This window comes from Gadus morhua, chromosome 4, assembly GCF_902167405.1.
Source record: "Gadus morhua chromosome 4, gadMor3.0, whole genome shotgun sequence".
Classification (NCBI taxonomy): Eukaryota; Metazoa; Chordata; class Actinopteri; order Gadiformes; family Gadidae; genus Gadus; species Gadus morhua.
In genome coordinates, this window is record NC_044051.1 from 7,939,559 (window position 1) to 7,956,441 (window position 16,883).

The 16,883-nt window shown below is 44.5% G+C and overlaps 3 protein-coding genes across 6 annotated transcripts in view; 2 read left to right on the forward strand and 1 right to left on the reverse strand.

Moving 5' to 3' along the window:
• The window catches only part of LOC115542449 (thyrotropin-releasing hormone-degrading ectoenzyme), a 23,629-nt gene extending 22,918 nt beyond the window's left edge, over positions 1-711 (forward strand). The window contains exon 20 of the mRNA XM_030354699.1: positions 1-711. This exon is cut by the window's left edge and continues 843 nt beyond it. The gene's annotated coding sequence lies outside the window, so the exon portion shown is untranslated.
• Positions 712-2,366: 1,655 nt separating this feature from the next.
• Positions 2,367-9,140, forward strand: cpm (carboxypeptidase M). Of its 4 annotated transcripts, none has more exons than XM_030354718.1 (10): positions 2,367-2,554; positions 3,057-3,215; positions 3,981-4,078; positions 5,001-5,173; positions 5,805-5,895; positions 6,418-6,520; positions 7,009-7,179; positions 7,623-7,775; positions 8,507-8,652; positions 8,743-9,140. In XM_030354718.1, exons 1-10 carry the CDS (start codon positions 2,485-2,487, stop codon positions 8,965-8,967), a joined length of 1,389 nt encoding a protein of 462 aa, XP_030210578.1. In that variant the 5' UTR covers positions 2,367-2,484; the 3' UTR covers positions 8,968-9,140. The 4 variants fall into 4 exon arrangements, with proteins under 4 accessions (XP_030210578.1, XP_030210579.1, XP_030210580.1 ...); XM_030354719.1 differs by having other exon boundaries at positions 8,764-9,140; XM_030354720.1 differs by having other exon boundaries at positions 8,714-8,854.
• A 524-nt stretch (positions 9,141-9,664) lies between these two features.
• mdm2 (MDM2 proto-oncogene) lies at positions 9,665-16,079 on the reverse strand. The gene is given in 13 exon segments (XM_030354724.1): positions 9,665-10,368; positions 10,860-11,052; positions 11,150-11,218; positions 12,145-12,237; positions 12,523-12,719; positions 13,122-13,188; positions 13,354-13,397; positions 13,557-13,606; positions 13,774-13,813; positions 13,816-13,906; positions 14,265-14,339; positions 15,773-15,825; positions 15,938-16,079. Coding segments are annotated over 13 exon segments (1,347 nt in total). The 5' UTR covers positions 15,951-16,079; the 3' UTR covers positions 9,665-10,006.
• Between the last annotated feature and the right edge of the window lie 804 nt (positions 16,080-16,883).

Below are 16,883 nucleotides of genomic sequence, written 5' to 3' on the forward strand. Positions count from 1 at the left end.
TCTAGACTATCATAGGACTGGATATATAGCCCTCTAGACTATCATAGGACTGGATATATAGCCCTCTAGAACTCTACAGTACCATAGCAATGGATATCTAGCCCTATAGAACACTGCACTATCATAGAACTGGACGTCTTAGCGTGTCCTCAGTCCTCTATATTCAGCCAATAAGCTGGCTCAATCGGGGTGACCAACCTGCCCTAATAAGTTCAGACCTTGGAGTTACTGTTCAACCCTGTATGACATGTGGTTACCATGGTGATGATGGAAAGGTAAATGTGTGTCGACCTGCCTCTTGAACTATTCATGTGACTGGGCCGACCGACTATGAGTAAGTCTTCAATGAACTATATCATAAGGATATGAACCGTTGTGATGTAAATAGACACTAATTTAAAATACTTTATGTAAATATATTTACTGCCTGCAACTAAAGAAAAATTGTGATGTACTTTTGATGATGACAGTCACACACTCCCAAACGGGGGAGATGAGGTTATATCGTGGTCATCAAGACTCAAGTCCACGTAAAACCAGTGAATCAAGGAGCCAGAAGCTGTGTTAATCTGAGACTGCCGTGATGACGACCCACAGCCCAGTTAAACTCTATAAACTAGACAATGTTGACGTGTATGTAAGCTGTATTAAACACAGTGACAATCATAATAATATATAATAGTTATTATGATTTTTCCTACTTGAACTATAGAGAATGATTCCCTCATCACAGTGAGTTTTACTTTCCCTCTCAGGTCTTAACAGGTTTTAATGGAAAACTGAACTCAATCAATCTTAGATTGATCTATAAACCATATGGTTCTATAAACCATAGAGCCGAAAGAACCAATAAAAACAATGACCATAGAATCCAAAGAACAAATATAACTGATGACCATAGAACCCAAATAATCAATAGAACCAATGACCATAGAACCCAAAGAACCAATGGTTAGGGTTAGGTTTTTATTTGTTGTTTAGCTTTCGTTGGTTAGGGTTAGGGGTTGCGGTTAGGTTTAGGGGTGAGAGTTTGGGTTAGGTTTGGGGTTAGGGTTAGGTTTAGGGGTTAGGGTTGGGGTAGGGGTTAGGGGTTGGGGTTAGGGTTAGGGGTTGGGGTAGGGGTTAGGGGTTGGCGTTGGTCACCATTCCTACTTTTTCTTTCCATTTGTCCATTGTGCATGTGCATGCGAATGTGTGTGTGTGTGTGTGTGGCTATGTGTGTGTGTGTGTGTGTGTGTGTGTGTGTGTGTGTGTACGCGTGTCTTTGTTCATAGAGCAAATTGTCTGGTTCATACAAGTCCTATTCTCAAAGAGAAAAGGGGTTTAAATGTTGAGATGACGTAAAGAGTTTAGCTTTTGCTCATTCCATGATTCAACAATATAATATGGCGGTGGAGCGATCTGTGATGTGTCTTCCTGTGGAGGTCAGGAATAGCTTTTCTGCTTCCGGTCATGTGACTTCCTGTGGAGGTCAGTGAAGACTTCTTCCTGTCAGTTTCTTTTTGTGAAAAACATTAAAGTTGATCCTCCTGATCCTTCTATATTATTTAAATACAAAATACACATCTCTACAACACACAAATACATACAATAGACGAATAATATATACATACAACATAAACATAAATATATATATAATAATAATAACCCTCACCCTACTCTAAACAACAAATAACATGAATATATACAATACACATATATAAATACAATCATCGGTGTAAATACAAAATACTTCCATATGCAAAAAAAAGCTATAGGCCCATACACAAAATATAGACGAAACAAAGTATCTGTATGAAGGGTGGTGGCAGAAAGAGACGAACATAGAACTCAACAACCCGATACTGTATCCCTGGTACCGTATTCACGCTAGTAGGTGGGCTGAATTTGTTCTTATATAGACTACTCCAGTAATAGAAAACGACTTCGTTTACATTTCATGTTTATACAAGTTACATTTAATATGTCTATATATATATGTATATATAGGGTATTGCATATTGTATTGCATTATATAGATAATAAAAGAGTACAAGATCAAAAATGTATTACCGTTATTCAACTAATAAAGGCGCAGTGTAAAATAAACTGCGACTGAAAAGACCGAAGACAGATGGAAAGAAAGGGAGAGAGAGAGAGAGAGAGGGGGGGGGGGGGAGAGAGAGAGGGGGGGGAGAGAGAGAGAGGGGGGGGGGGGGGGGGGGGGGAGAGAGAGAGAGAGAGAGAGAGAGAGAGAGAGAGAGAGAGAGAGAGAGAGAGAGAGAGAGAGAGAGAGAGAGAGAGAGAGAGAGAGAGAGAGAGAGAGAGAGAGAGAGAGAGAGAGAGGAGAGAGAGAGAGAGAGAGAGAGAGAGAGAGAGAGAGAGAGAGAGAGAGAGAGAGAGAGAGAGAGAGAGAGAGAGAGAGAGAGAGAGAGTCGGAGAGAGTAAGAGACAGAGACAGAGAGAGGGGTGGGTTTGTTGGGACTTGACTCGAACGTAGGGTGCATGTTTCCATCCATAACGAACCCGATTTTACCAGAGGAGGACTCACCAACCGAGCTCCGATGCCAGCGGGGTGAGTGGTCACTAGCAGCGCCTCTTGTTAACCGTTCAACATTATTCAACTTTTCACCGAGAAATAGTTCACATTCAAGGGCAGTATATAACATGACAGTGTTTGAAACTAGTACTTAGTCTTAGTAGTTGTAGCAGTGGCACTAGTTCTAAGTAGTAGTAGTACTAGTACTTAGTAGTTGTACTAGTACTAGTACTACTTCCTAGTACTAAGTAGTAGTACTAGTCGTACTTCAACTTAATAGGTACTGCTACTACCTAGTAACAGTACTACTACTACTACTTAGTAGCAGTACTACTACTTACTTAGTACTCGTACTACTACTTACTTAGTACTCGTACTACCACTAAGTACTACTACTATTACTACTCCTACCACTACTTAGTACTACTTCTACTACTGCTACTACTACTACTATTGCTAGTAGTAGTACTACTACTTAGTGCTAGTACTACTACTTAGTTCTACTAGAATATTGATTGTTTTGGGTTGCCTTGTGAAGGCATGTTTCTCCTCTTCGTCGTCCTCCTCTTTATCACCCGGGCCGCTGCGTTGGACTTCCGTTACCATGACAACACGGCGATGAAGGAATATCTTCTGCACATCAACACAACCTCACCTGAGATCGCACACCTGCACAGCATAGGGCGGTCTGTGAGAGGTAACTATGACCCTCACTCTCTAACCCTAACACTCTAACCCTAGCTCTCGAACCCCAACTCTCCAACCCCAACTCTATTTTAATATTTTAATACGTATATCAATTTTGAATTTGACATTTAATATTTTGAATTGAATTGAATTTTGGAGAGAGAGAGAGACAGAGAGAGGGAGACACAGAGAGGGAGACAGAGAGACAGAGACTGCGTAATAGTTGACTCATTACTTTGAACTATTTGATGCCATAGTAACCTCTGTGTAGCTAAACACTCATTTAATCTCTCTCACACACACGCACACACACACACACACACACACACACACACACACACACACACACACACACACACACACACACACACACACACACACACACACACAGTTAATCTGGTCACCACCTGGCAGTTAATTAACTAGGTCAAGAGCTATGGGGTCTAGTAGACCTAGTGGACCCCATATGCTGGACCTCTGGTCCAGCAGTCCTAATGTGTTACAGCAGAACCTCTGGGCCAGCAGACCTACTGGGTTCCATTACGGAGGAAAACTCATTTAGGAAGGTGGATGAAGCTTCAGAAGGGGATTTAATGTGTGTGTCTCTACAGTGGCCTGTGGTCAGTGGTCTTTACAGTGTAGATTTGGAACCTTTACAGACACTTGATTGCAGTTTACTAGTGATTGCAGAGTTTGTGTTCGCCAACTACGCCCTGACAGACATTGATAAACGTTAATGATTGAAGTCCTTCCGTCTGTCTGTCTGTCTCTCTAGGTCAGGAGTTGTGGGTAATGATCGTTGGTTTGAATCCCAGGCAGCACACCCTTGGTATCCCAGAGTTCAACTATGTAGCCAACATGCACGGAAATGAGGTAGGACACACACAGCTATCACCTCTTCTGTCACGGTTAACTGCCATCTCTTCTGTTAGGGTCAGGGTTAGCCATCATCTCTTCTGTTAGGGTAAGGGTTAATATTAATATTAATAATAATAAAGCTTTATTGCAGAGGGTTGACTAGGGCTTCAATTATGTGGGCCTCTGACTTTTCCAGGCGACACATAAAGCTAAACATCATCAGTTGTCTTAAGACAATTGACTGGCACTATGCCACCATGGGACACAAAGCAGCGACCTCATTGAATCATTGTATGCTACCTTGAGCCTATGCATACTCTTTTTCTTATAGTTAGACCACCATTGAGCAGTATGTCACGGTGTGATGTGGGTTCTGAACAGGAAGCACTTCACAGAGTCAGAGCACATAGAAAACTTCCTTATAAGCATGTTAGCTTGAGCAAAACTTTTACAGCGCTGTCGGTAGAGGTCTTTGTCATCCGCCCAGGAATCGGATATGACATGATGTAGGTATTTAATTTCCTCACACAAAGAAAGAGGACTGCCTGACAAATAAAAGGTCGGAAAAGCACTCAGCGCTTCTTACTATCATTATATCGCTTTTTCTAAGCGTTATACTTTATGTCGTGGTTAGCCATCATCTATTCTGTTAGGGTTGGCTATCATCTCTTCTGTTAGGGTAATGGTTGTCTCTCTATTCATCTCTCTACCCATCTCCCTATCCATCTCTAATTTCACGTTTTCATCTCTTCTATCATCTTCTTTTTCCTTTCCTCGACCACAAATACAAACATTAACATGCCCTAACCCTAACCCTACTGTTGCAACACAACGCTACCAATGCCGCCATTACCTGTGTGTGTGTATATGTGTGTTAGTGTATGGTTATTTTTGTGTGTGTATCACTATGTGTGTGCGTGTGCGTGCGTGTGATCAGGTGGTGGGAAGGGAATTGCTGCTTCAATTAATTGACTTCCTGGTGGAAGGTTACCATAGCAACAGTTCATCCGTCAAGCGGTTGCTAAGCAGCACCAGAATTCACCTCCTGCCGTCAATGAATCCTGATGGCTTCGACGACGCAGACACACAATGCTTACACAACCAGGGGAGGTAAAAAAACGCACACACACACACACACTGCTTACACAACCAGGGGAGGTATAACACACACACACAGTTTATACAACAAGGGGAAGTCAAACACACACACAAACACACAGCTTATATAACCAGGGGAGGTAACACACATGCACACACACACACACACACACACACACACACACACACTCACACACACACACACACACACGATCATGTGCGATTGAGTCTGAACTGTTTAATCTGTAAATAAAGCTTAAAGGTTGCATCAGCGATTGTAGGCGAAACATAAATGATCACATTCATCTGATCTTTCCTCACGATCCGCTAGCTGCCCGCCCCATAAGCAAGCCGTCAATAAAACGTGTCTCTGTAAGCAGCCTATGCTCCGAAATCGCACGCAAAAAAATGGCAATACCAACCACTCAAAACCAAATTAAATGGTATTCCAACCAATCACCGACAACGGGTTGGTGTTGTGGGGTTTTGCACTGCGTTCATGAGTTTTTACTGGATGCACGAAACACAGAAGGGAGGCTCTGTTTGATTGGGATCTCGCTTTAAATACCAACAGAGGTGTCACCACCCAACATCGCTGATACACCCTCTAACGTATAAAGAGTTAAATTAAGTTTCATGGCAGGTACAACCACAACGGCGTCGATCTCAACAGAAACTTTCCTGACGTTTTCTCTGATCACTCACGGCAGCCAAAACAGCAGAGAGAACCAGAGGTACACTCATTCTTACCCTAACTGGTACTCATACTTACCATAACTAGTACTCATTCTTACCATAACTAGTACTCATTCTAACCCTAACTAGTACTCATTCTTACCCTAACTAGTACTCATTCTTACCCTAACTAGAACTCATTCTTACCATAACTATTACTCATTCTAACCCTATTTAGTACTCATAGTACTTATTCTTACCCTAACTAGTACAAATTTTTACCCTAACTAGTGCTCATTCTATGCATTTGTTTGTGTCTTTGTGTGTGTGTGTCTATGCATGTGTTTGTGTGTCTATGCATGTATGCATGCATATATGTGTCTATGCATGCGTTTGTGCGTGTGTGTGTGTGTGCGCGTGTCCGTGTCCATGTGTGTGTGTGCGTGTCTATGCGTGTCCATGTGTGCCTGTGCATGTGTGTGTGTATGTGTGTGTCAATGCGTGTCAATGTGTGCCTGTTGGTGTGCATGTGTCCGTGTGTGTGTGTGTGTGTGTGTGTGTGTGTGTGTGTGTGTGTGTAGGTGGAGGCGGTGATGAGTTGGTTGCGTTCTGAGACGTTCGTGTTGTCTGCTAACCTGCACGGTGGAGCACTAGTCGCCAGCTATCCCTATGACAGTAACCAAGGTAACCACACTTTTACTCAATAACTAGCACTCAACCCTAACAACAATACAACTACCTAGCAGTGCTATATAACCATAACAACAATATTGTTACCTAGCAACTCTTCACAACCCTTACAACACTACACTTAGCAACAATACACAACCCTAACACTACTTTTACCTAGCAATGCTTCACAACCCTAACAACACTAATGTGACCTTGCAACAATACACATCCCTAACATTACTTTTACCTAGGAACGATACACAACCCTAACAACACTACTGTTACCTAGCAATTCTTTCCAACCTTAACAACACTACTGTCACCTAGAAACAATCAACAACTCCAACACTACTGTTACCTAGCAACGATACATGACCCTAAAGCTTCTGTTACCTAGCAACGATGCACAACCCTAACAACACTTCTGTCTCCCAGCAACGATACGCAACCCCAACAACACTACTGTTACCTAGCAACAATTCCTTCTTTCACTCTTCCAGGTAGGGTGCTTGTCGGCGGGGCTAGCGTCACACCTGATAATGATGTTTTCGTCCACCTTGCGAAGGTCTACGCCAGCAGCCACACCTCCATGCACCATGGAAACAGTTGCGTTCACAGCAACAAGTTTGCAGATGGCATCACTAACGGTTACGAGTGGTATCCATTGTCAGGTAAAGGGTAACCTCCACCTTCTAACCTTCATCTACTAACCCTAACCATCTCACCATAACATTAACTTACTTACAGAAACTATAACTACTAACTATAACCAGTAAAAGAGTAATGTAACGTAGAACAAAGCACAATGGAGTAGATCACGAGAAGCCTGATAAAGCCTGAATGGTAAATAAAGGTGTTCTTGTGGGTACTATGCCTTCAACCTACTAATCCTAACCATAACCTACCTAACCCTGACCTTGCAACTACTTTCCTGCACCTCCTTATCCTTACCTTGAATGACTAACCAATTGGTTTACTTAAGGTTTTTAATGGTTTTGTTTAGCTCTGGTAGGTTAGGGCTATGGTTGCTTGGGGTTAGTTCTGGACAGTGGTTAGGGTTAGTTCTGGTAAGGTTTAGGTTACATTTGGTCAGTAACTATCGTTGTTGCTGCAGGAGGCCTCCAGGACTACAGTTATCTCCACGCTCAGTGTCTGGACATCACCTTGGAAGTTTCTTGCTGTAAATTTCCTGCAGAAGATCAACTCCAAGACTTCTGGACTGCCAACAGACCGCCTCTCATTGCCTTCATACAACAGATACACCTAGGTACAACACTACGATAACCTAGCAACGCCTCATACACCTAGGTACAATGCTATGGTTACCTAGCAACGCCTCATACACCTAGGTACAACACTATTTACCTAGCATCGCCTCATACAACTAGGTACAACGCTACGATAACCTAGCAACGCCTCATACACCTAGGTACAATGCTACGGTTACCTAGCAACGCCTCATACACCTAGGTATAATACTACTGTAACCAAGCAACACCTCCTACACCTAGGTACAACGCTACGATAACCTAGCAACGCCTCATACACCTAGGTACAACACTAGTTACCTAGCATCGCCTCATACACCTAGGTACAACGCTACGATAACCTAGCAACGCCTCATACACCTAGGTACAATGCTACGGTTACCTAGAAACGGCTCATACACCTAGGTACAACACTACGGTTACCTGGCAACGCCTCATGAACCTAGGTACAACGCTACGGTTACCCAGCAACGCCTCATACACCTAGGTACCACGCTACAGTAACCTAGCGACACCTCCTACACCTAGGTACAACGTTACGGTAACCTAGCAACGACTCATACAACCAGGTACAAAACGTTAGTTACCTAGCAGCAACGCCTCTGCCATTTGCTTTCGGTTACATGGGTTTAGAGAGTCTTGGTGGTACTTCATGTTGAGTATATTGTCAGATGACTGAACTCTGTGTGTGTGTGTGTGTGTGTGTATGTGTGTGCATGTGTATGTGCAGGGGTAAAAGGTCGTGTGTTAGGTTCCTCTGGTCCTCTCCAGGGGGCGCTGGTGGTGGTGTCTGACCGGCTGGATCGCTGTCCCTTCACAACTGATCATAACGGAGAATACTACCGCCTGCTGTTACCGGGCAACTACACTTTCATGGTACACATGCAGTAACTATGGAAGCAACCTTAATATCAGTCCCAGTAACCATAGAAACCAGTGATCTATTCTCTTCTGTTTGATTGGCAGGTATCATTTCCTGGTTACCAGGTTGCCCAGGAGATGCTCTCCATCCCCTCCAATCAGAACGGCTTCTCAGCCCTGAACCACGACTTCCTGATGAAGCCATCAAGCACCGCCCCCGCCATGATCTTTCCCCTATGTGACCACGCCCACCAACAGGGAGGAGGAGCCACAACCTCCCCCACCCTCTTCTGCATTCTGCTACTCACACTGCTGCTCCTGGACCTATAGCACCCTTTAATGATCTACTGGACCTCCCTTAAGGGGTTCTACTGGACTAATGGAACCCTCTAAAAGCCTTTTTAAGTTTCTATTGAACTTTCCATATCAATACTCTTAACATGTTACCTCTGACTTTGTGAAACATTAAGAACATGTCTAATAAAGGTTTCTGTTTATATCTATTGTGTTGAGATGTAGAGGCTGATTAACTGAAGTTCTTACTCGCCACAGCAGTATGCATTACACAGTATGTAGTACTGAGTGTAGAACAGTATGTAGTTTGTAGTGTACGTACACTGTACTACATACTGTTTACTATACACTACTACATACAGGGAGTACTGCAAAGTGTACTACCTTTTTTTGTACACAGTAAGAACTTAAAACTAGGACTCCAGTCCTTTGTATTCACAGCAAGTCATTCACAGTCATTACCATTCCTCCGACAGGGGGTCTTTGTTCTTCAGCCCTCGGACACGGACACGGACACGGACACACACACACACACACACACACACACACACACACACACACACACACACACACACACACACACACACACACACACACACACACACACACACACACACACACACACACACACACACACACACAGTGTGTCTGTCCATCATTGGTCGAGGTTGACACGCCCACTTGTGTTGTCACTAAGGCCAACGGGTTTGTACCACCTAATCACACTCTAAACTAGATTTGATAGGGCCTTCGAATAAACTTTATTCAGTGAATACAAGATAAACATTTTTCTGATCACTCTATTAAACTTTATACTGTACAGATTCGATAAATGAAACATGTCTTTGTGATCAGTTCAGCGTTCTGACCAGTACCTCGTCTTTAAATCCTTCTGGGTTACTAGGTGGGTAAGGTTAGGGGAAGGGGTGGGTCAGGACTAGACACTGGAGGGGGAGGGGTCTAAGGTAGGTCAGGACCAGACCCTGGAGGGGGAGGGGTCTAAGGTAGGTCAGGACCAGAGGGTTAGGGGCTCAGGGTTAGGTCTGACTCCGGTGGGTCAGGACTATGCTCTGGTCTAGCACAGGTAGGTCAGGACTACACTCTGGATGGGCTCCCTGCAGACCGGACACAGCTTGTTCCTCCTCTTCAGCTTGCGGGCGCAGGGGTAGCAGGCCATGAGGTGCCCGGTGCGGCCGTGGACGATGCAGCCGTTCTTGGGTCTCGTCTGGCAGATCAGACACGGCTCCACGCACGCCTCCGGCAGCCGCGTCTCCGTGGAGACCGTCCTCTTGGAGTCGGGCGGGGGGGCGGGGTCGCAGGGCGGGGGGGAGGGGGTGGAGCCCAGGAGGTCCGAAGAGGGGGGGTGCCGGGGGGAGGAGGGGGCTCGGGGGGAGTGGCTCCGCTTTCCGTCGGGAACGTCCACATCGTCCTCTGGTCCTGAGGACGAGAGGCAGGGGTTAGTCCTACCTGGACAGGGGTTAGTCCTACCTGGACAGGGGCTAGTCCTACCTGGACAGGGGTTAGTCCTACCTGGACAGGGGCTAGTCCTACCTGGACAGGGGCTAGTCCTACCTGGACAGGGGTTAGTCCTACCTGGACAGGGGTTAGTCCTACCTGGACAGGGGCTAGTCCTACCTGGACAGGGGCTAGTCCTACCTGGTTGTGTAAGCTGGACAGGGGTTAGTCCTACCTGGACAGGGGCTAGTCCTACCTGGTTGTGTAAGCTGGACAGGGGTTAGTCCTAACTGGACAGGGGTTAGTCCTACAGCTGGACAGCTGTTTTGTGTTTTGTTACCTGGACAGGTGTGTGTGTAACCTGGACAGGTGTGTGTGTGACCTGGACAGGTGTGTGTGTGTGACCTGGACAGGTGTGTGTGTGTTACCTAGACAGATGTGTGTGTGTTACTTGGACAGGGGGGTTGTGTTACCTGGAGAGTTTTGGTCGGCAACTGATTGGTCCACAGAGGGTTTGGTGGGCATGACTTTGTGATCAGGGGAGGCAGAGTTTGCTCTGCTGACAGACAGCTCAGGGAGCCAATCCTGACGCAGCTTCCAGCAGCGGTTACAGTTCCTAGGCAACGGAGGGTTCAACTCCTCACAATTAGAGCATCTCCAGTAGTCCTACACACACACAGACACAAACACACACACACACACACATTCAGGACCAGCTGGTGGAGGTCAGCTGATGATGATGAGGAGGAAGGTGGGTACTCACATCCTTTGTAATCTCAGGATCTTCATCAGAAGAGTCTTCCTCTGCTTCGAAGATGGTCACCTCATACACCTGAGGAAATTATTTATATATAATGTAATACCATTCAAAATGTTGGAGTCACTTAGAAATGTCCTTCTTTTTTTATAAAGGAAAGCACCGTTTTTTCCATGAAGATTACATTAAATTATTCAGAAAGACTAGAAATTGTTAATGTGGTGAATGACTATTCTAGCAGATTTTTAATGGAATATCCACATAGGTGGACAAAGGACCATTTCCCATAACCATCTCTCCTGTGTTCTATTGTTACATTGTTTAGCTAATCGTGTTAACAGGCAAATTGATAGTTAGAAAAAACCCTCGTGCAATTATGTTAGCACAAAAAAGTGTAAGTTCTCGTGGATGTTACGTCATTATAGGGGCAGATATTGTATTAGCGCAGCTGCGCACTTCTCCGTTCTCCTCCGCTCTTCTCCGCTCCTATTTCTCCTCTACAGGCTGTTTGTTCCCGCGGCCGACTGACTGTGCACTGCAATTTATTTGTTCTCGATTCTGATTATTATTTTTTTTTTAATCGATGACTTCCAAAAAAAAAAAAAAGAAGCATACTCAGTCACTGTAATGTAGAACCGAGTATGCGAGGTACCTGGCAATACCCAGCCCTATAGTGCAAGTTGCTGTGAAGCACCAATCTCCCATTTGGGAACATTCTTGCTTTTACTATCATTTCTGCGTTGGTGGTTGGCGATGGTTGTTTTCACGTTATTAGTTCAGGTTAGAGCAGCGTAGTAAGAGGACCCGGCAGACTCACCTACCTTTTATTTCTGGTCGCGGGAGGAAGATAGTTTGTTCCCCCAGAGTGAGGTTTAGTTAGGGTTTCCTTTCTGTTTTGTTTTATTTGTTCTAAACAGGAAACTTTCTGGGTTACCGCAAACTTTTGAACAGTTGTGTGTGTATGTATATATCTATACGTGCATGTGTATGTGCGTGTGTACCTGGTCGTCCCCAGATAACGACGTTTCTTCATCACTGTAGTCGTCTGAGTCCAGAGACTCAACTTCAAACTCCACACTGAAGTGATCACTCACCTAAACACACACAGACACACTAAATCAGTTCCAGACGGAAGCACACAGACACACACACACAGACACACAGAGAGAGGAGAGAGAGAGAGAGAGAGAGAGAGAGAGAGAGAGAGAGAGAGAGAGAGAGAGAGAGAGAGGAGAGAGAAGAGAGAGAGAGAGAGAGAGAGAGAGAGAGAGAGAGAGAGAGAGAGAGAGAGAGAGAGAGAGAGAGAGAGAGAGAGAGAGAGAGAGAGAGAGAGAGAGAGAGAGAGAGAGACAGAACACACACAGCAGGGGCGTACTCACCGTACTGTTTGTGTCAGCGGATTGGCCCTGGCAGTCGGTGTCATTTCTGAGTCCACCAATCACACACCAGGACAAGCTGTCATCGAAGGTCAGAGAGAAGCTATCAGAGCGCCTCCTCTTCCTCCCTCCCTCCTGGTCCTCATCCTGGTCGTCCTCCTGCTCCTCCTCCTCCTCCTCCTCTTTGGAGCACGACGGACCTGGCAGGACCAGTTCTGTTGTTATATTGGAACCTTCTAGATGAACGTACTAATGGAGACATGCAGATGAGCTAACATCCTTCAGCCAATCCCAGCCCTCTTCAGAGCGGCCTAGGGCCTTGTAGCGAAGCTGGCTAGCATATCAGCCTGTTAGCATTAGCATTTTAGCATGCTCACAACTTAATTGACACGACGAGTTGACTCATGGCGAAATGTCTTGTGATATTATTCTAGTTAAAAAAATCAAATCTAATGATAATAACTGATCTATTATTATCATATATTTATAGATCCATAGCGATATGAAACAATAACAGGAGGCTGGTGATTGGAGCAGGCAGACATTTTGATGGCATCATCAAATCACATGACCGGTGCCATGTGATATCTCCTGAGACTCACCCGGCTCACTGCTCCTCCTGCTCCTCCTCCTGCGCCTCCTACTGGAGCCAGGAGACACCGACTCCTCCTACACACACAATATAACACATCCACGTTCAGAGGATTGTGTGTGTGTGTGTGTGTGTGTGTGTGTGTGTGTGTGTGTGTGTGTGTGTGTGTGTGTGTGTGTGTGTGTGTGTGTGTGTGTGTGTGTGTGTGTGTGTGTGTGTGTGTGTGTGTGTGTGTGTGTTACCTCTGTCTTAACTGTGCATTGTTGAGAGACTTCTGGAGATGACTCTGAAATAAAGACGGACATTGGGAGGAGAAGAAGGAGGAGTTATGATATGCAGGAGTTATGATGTTTAGGAGTTAGGAGGAGTTATGATATGCAGGCGTCAGGAGGAGCAGGAAGAGGAGTTTTGATATGTAGGAGTTAGGAGGAGGAGCAGATCTTACCGTTACTCATAACTGCAACAAGATTCTTGGTAATTAAAGAAAACAAAATTCTGAAACGCAAACAGAACTGATGTTTAGATTCCTGTTTCACACAGACACAGCACACACACACACACACACACACACACACACACACACACACACACACACACACACACACACACACACACACACACACACACACACACACACACACACACACACACACACACACAACCTTGGCTCTTTGACGGAGAAGCTGTGGACTCCGAGGACCTCCCAAGTGCATCATGGGAGCAGTGGACGATGTGCTGCTCAGTCTTGTCAAAAAGTTCCTTCTGCATGATGTACTGACCGAGGTAATACATGACCTATGACATAATACATGAATTAATGTACTGACCCAGGTAATCCATGAAATACGACATAATACATGTATTAATGTACTGACCCAGCTAATACATGACCAATGACATTATAAATGTATTAATGTACTGACCAAGCTAATTAATACATGACCAATGACATTATAAATGTATTAATGTACTGACCCAGGTTATACATTACCTACATGATTTATCAAATACGATTTTAATAATATTGACATTGATTAATATATCAATATTATACGTCTAATATGCCTGCATAATGGAATATACTATTGATAGTGTTAATATGGTAGGCCTGCATAATGGATAAGATAATAATTGTATGGTTATTTCATGGTACCTCCTTCATGGTGAAGAGGTCTTTAGAGGCTCCAGCCAATAGGAGGAGGGACTGGAACTCAGCTGAGGGTCTCACCTAGGAACCATGGAAACAAGGTATTACACAATGGAACCTTGGACACTGGTATCAGTGTTTCCCACAGACCAGGTAGCAATGTGTGGCGGGGGGGCTCGCCGGCAGAACGGCCTGGGGGTCTAACACCGTAATATATTTTAACCTATAACCGCATTTCACATTAATCGCAATTATTACACGGGTCTTCTCAATGCCATGGAACGCTCCGTGCACTTGCACGGGCCCTCACAACTTCCGGCGGTGAATTACATTTGACAATTCACCGTTGCTAAGTATAATCATGAGTATAATTGACCGCTGTCAAGGAAAACATAGGGTTTTTTGCCTCTAATGACGTCTTTGGTATCACCCCGCCGGTGCCGGTAACTTGTCAACCCCAGCGTCTTCGGTTGCTAAGCGACGTCAACATCTTTGGTGGACTATTTCTCTGCTGACCAACACTACGAATGCTGGTAACAAATAAATTGTAAAAGACACACCATGTGAAGTTATTTTTTTGTTTTGGCAAGTAGCCGTGTAATAAGCGGGATAATGTTTAGAACATCGCGGGTCAATATCGAAAATAAGCCCCTTTAGGGTGAAGCAAGACAAATCCGCTGCGCGTCGTTGTCCTGTTCGCCCTACATTCTAGCCCTGTCGGGGCTTATTTTCCCGATAATGACCGGCGCTCTACACATTATCCCTTACATATCCCGCTGCTTCGGGTTTGCCTTTGTAGGCGCGTTGAGAGGAGGAGCGGGCGAATCCGCTATCAGTGCGTGTGCATGTATGATATGCGGGTTTATCCAATAGGTGGTAGTGTACCCGCGCAACATTGTGTATGCGCGTTTGTCTCTGTGTGCGAGTGTGAACGAGAATGACAGGGAGAAAGAGTGCTATGCGGAGATGAATGAACGGAACGATATTTCTATTTAAAAATCGCAAAAAAAAAAAAAAAAGAGAAGCTGAATCAATTTGTGGCGCTCAGTGTTGAATCTGTGGCGCTGTGCCACACATACCCAGTGTTTCCTTGGGTTTCATACACACTGGAAGCATGGACACTGATATTACACACTGGAAGCATGGACACTGGTATAACACACACTGGAAGCATGGACACTGGTATATCACACACTGGAACCATGGACACTGGTATAACACACACTGGAACCATGTACACTGGTATTACACACTTGAACCAGTCTGACCCCACAACTCTTCATGTGGGGAATATATAAGTATACCAATTCAACCTAATTTAGATTAGGTTCAGTTAATGTCTTATGTACAGTAAGGCATAGTGGAGATTCAAACTGAGACAGACAGAAAGACAGGAAGACAGGCAGGCTCGCAGACAGACAGACAGGCAGAAAGACAGACAGACAGATCGGCAGACGGAGAGACAGATAGTAAGATAGGCAGACAGACAGATAGGCAGACAGACAGGGGCTTACCAGTTTGCTGTCCTGGACAGACTTGTCACAGTTGTCACCTGACATCTTGATGTCTGGAAGATAGCAAGTAGTTAGTTTTAGCCTCACAACAAGCAGACTTCCCTATATAAATAAGGATCTATAAATACATAAACTCTATTCAGATATATCAATAAAAGGTCTTACCTAGTGAATACATGCTCTGTACATAAAGTGCAACAAGACCTCCCAGCTGAGCTAGTCTTATACACACCTCTCTTCAACATGTCAGGACTAGACCAGCAGTTTGGACCCGCCTAGCCTAACTCCGCGTAGCCTAGCTCGACCTAGCCTAGCCTAGCCTAGCTCCGCCTAGCCTAGCTCCTCCTAGCCTAGCTCCTCTTAGCCAACCCTAGAACCGACTAGCCCCGACTAGTCCCAACATGTCTCAACAGTTTCAGAAGGATGACTGATTGTTATCCACGTGGCTCCATGATACGTTCGCGTAACCAGCTGGACATTACAGTTAGTGTGACCTGACTGTATAACTCAGGTTAATATGACTAGTATTGTATTACCCGGGTAAACCACACTAGTCTTGTATCACCCGGGTTAACCTGAGACATGCCCAGACAAGTTTACGGGTATAGAAGTATTAGGTCTTCTATATTCTTCCATAATACTAAGTATATTACGTTCCTATGAGTTCAATGCATCGTATTTCCTACATATATTATCATAATATACAATATGTAATATTATACATACATGTTATACGTATATTATCATTCAATATGTAAAAAAAAAAGTATGTTACATTATATTAGTGTATTATATATAACATTAATATTCTTTCACTCAGTGTTTAACCAAGTTTCATGTTTTCATTTAGCTGTCAACTTGAACATGTTTAGTAATCTTTTCCATAAAGCCCGATCTGTTCCAGTGACAATAACGAGATAAGTTGACCGCTGATTGTCGCCGTGTTGCCCAAAACGCGTCGGGGACTTTCAGCAGGAAAGTCCGAGGCTATGCGGCCTGTTAGCTTCAGGCTAATGCTACAGTTTTCAGAACATCATTAGACTCGATTATTTAGATCCGTTTTCATGTTTTATCAAATCATGAGTGATACTGTATTCAATATTTTCTTTGT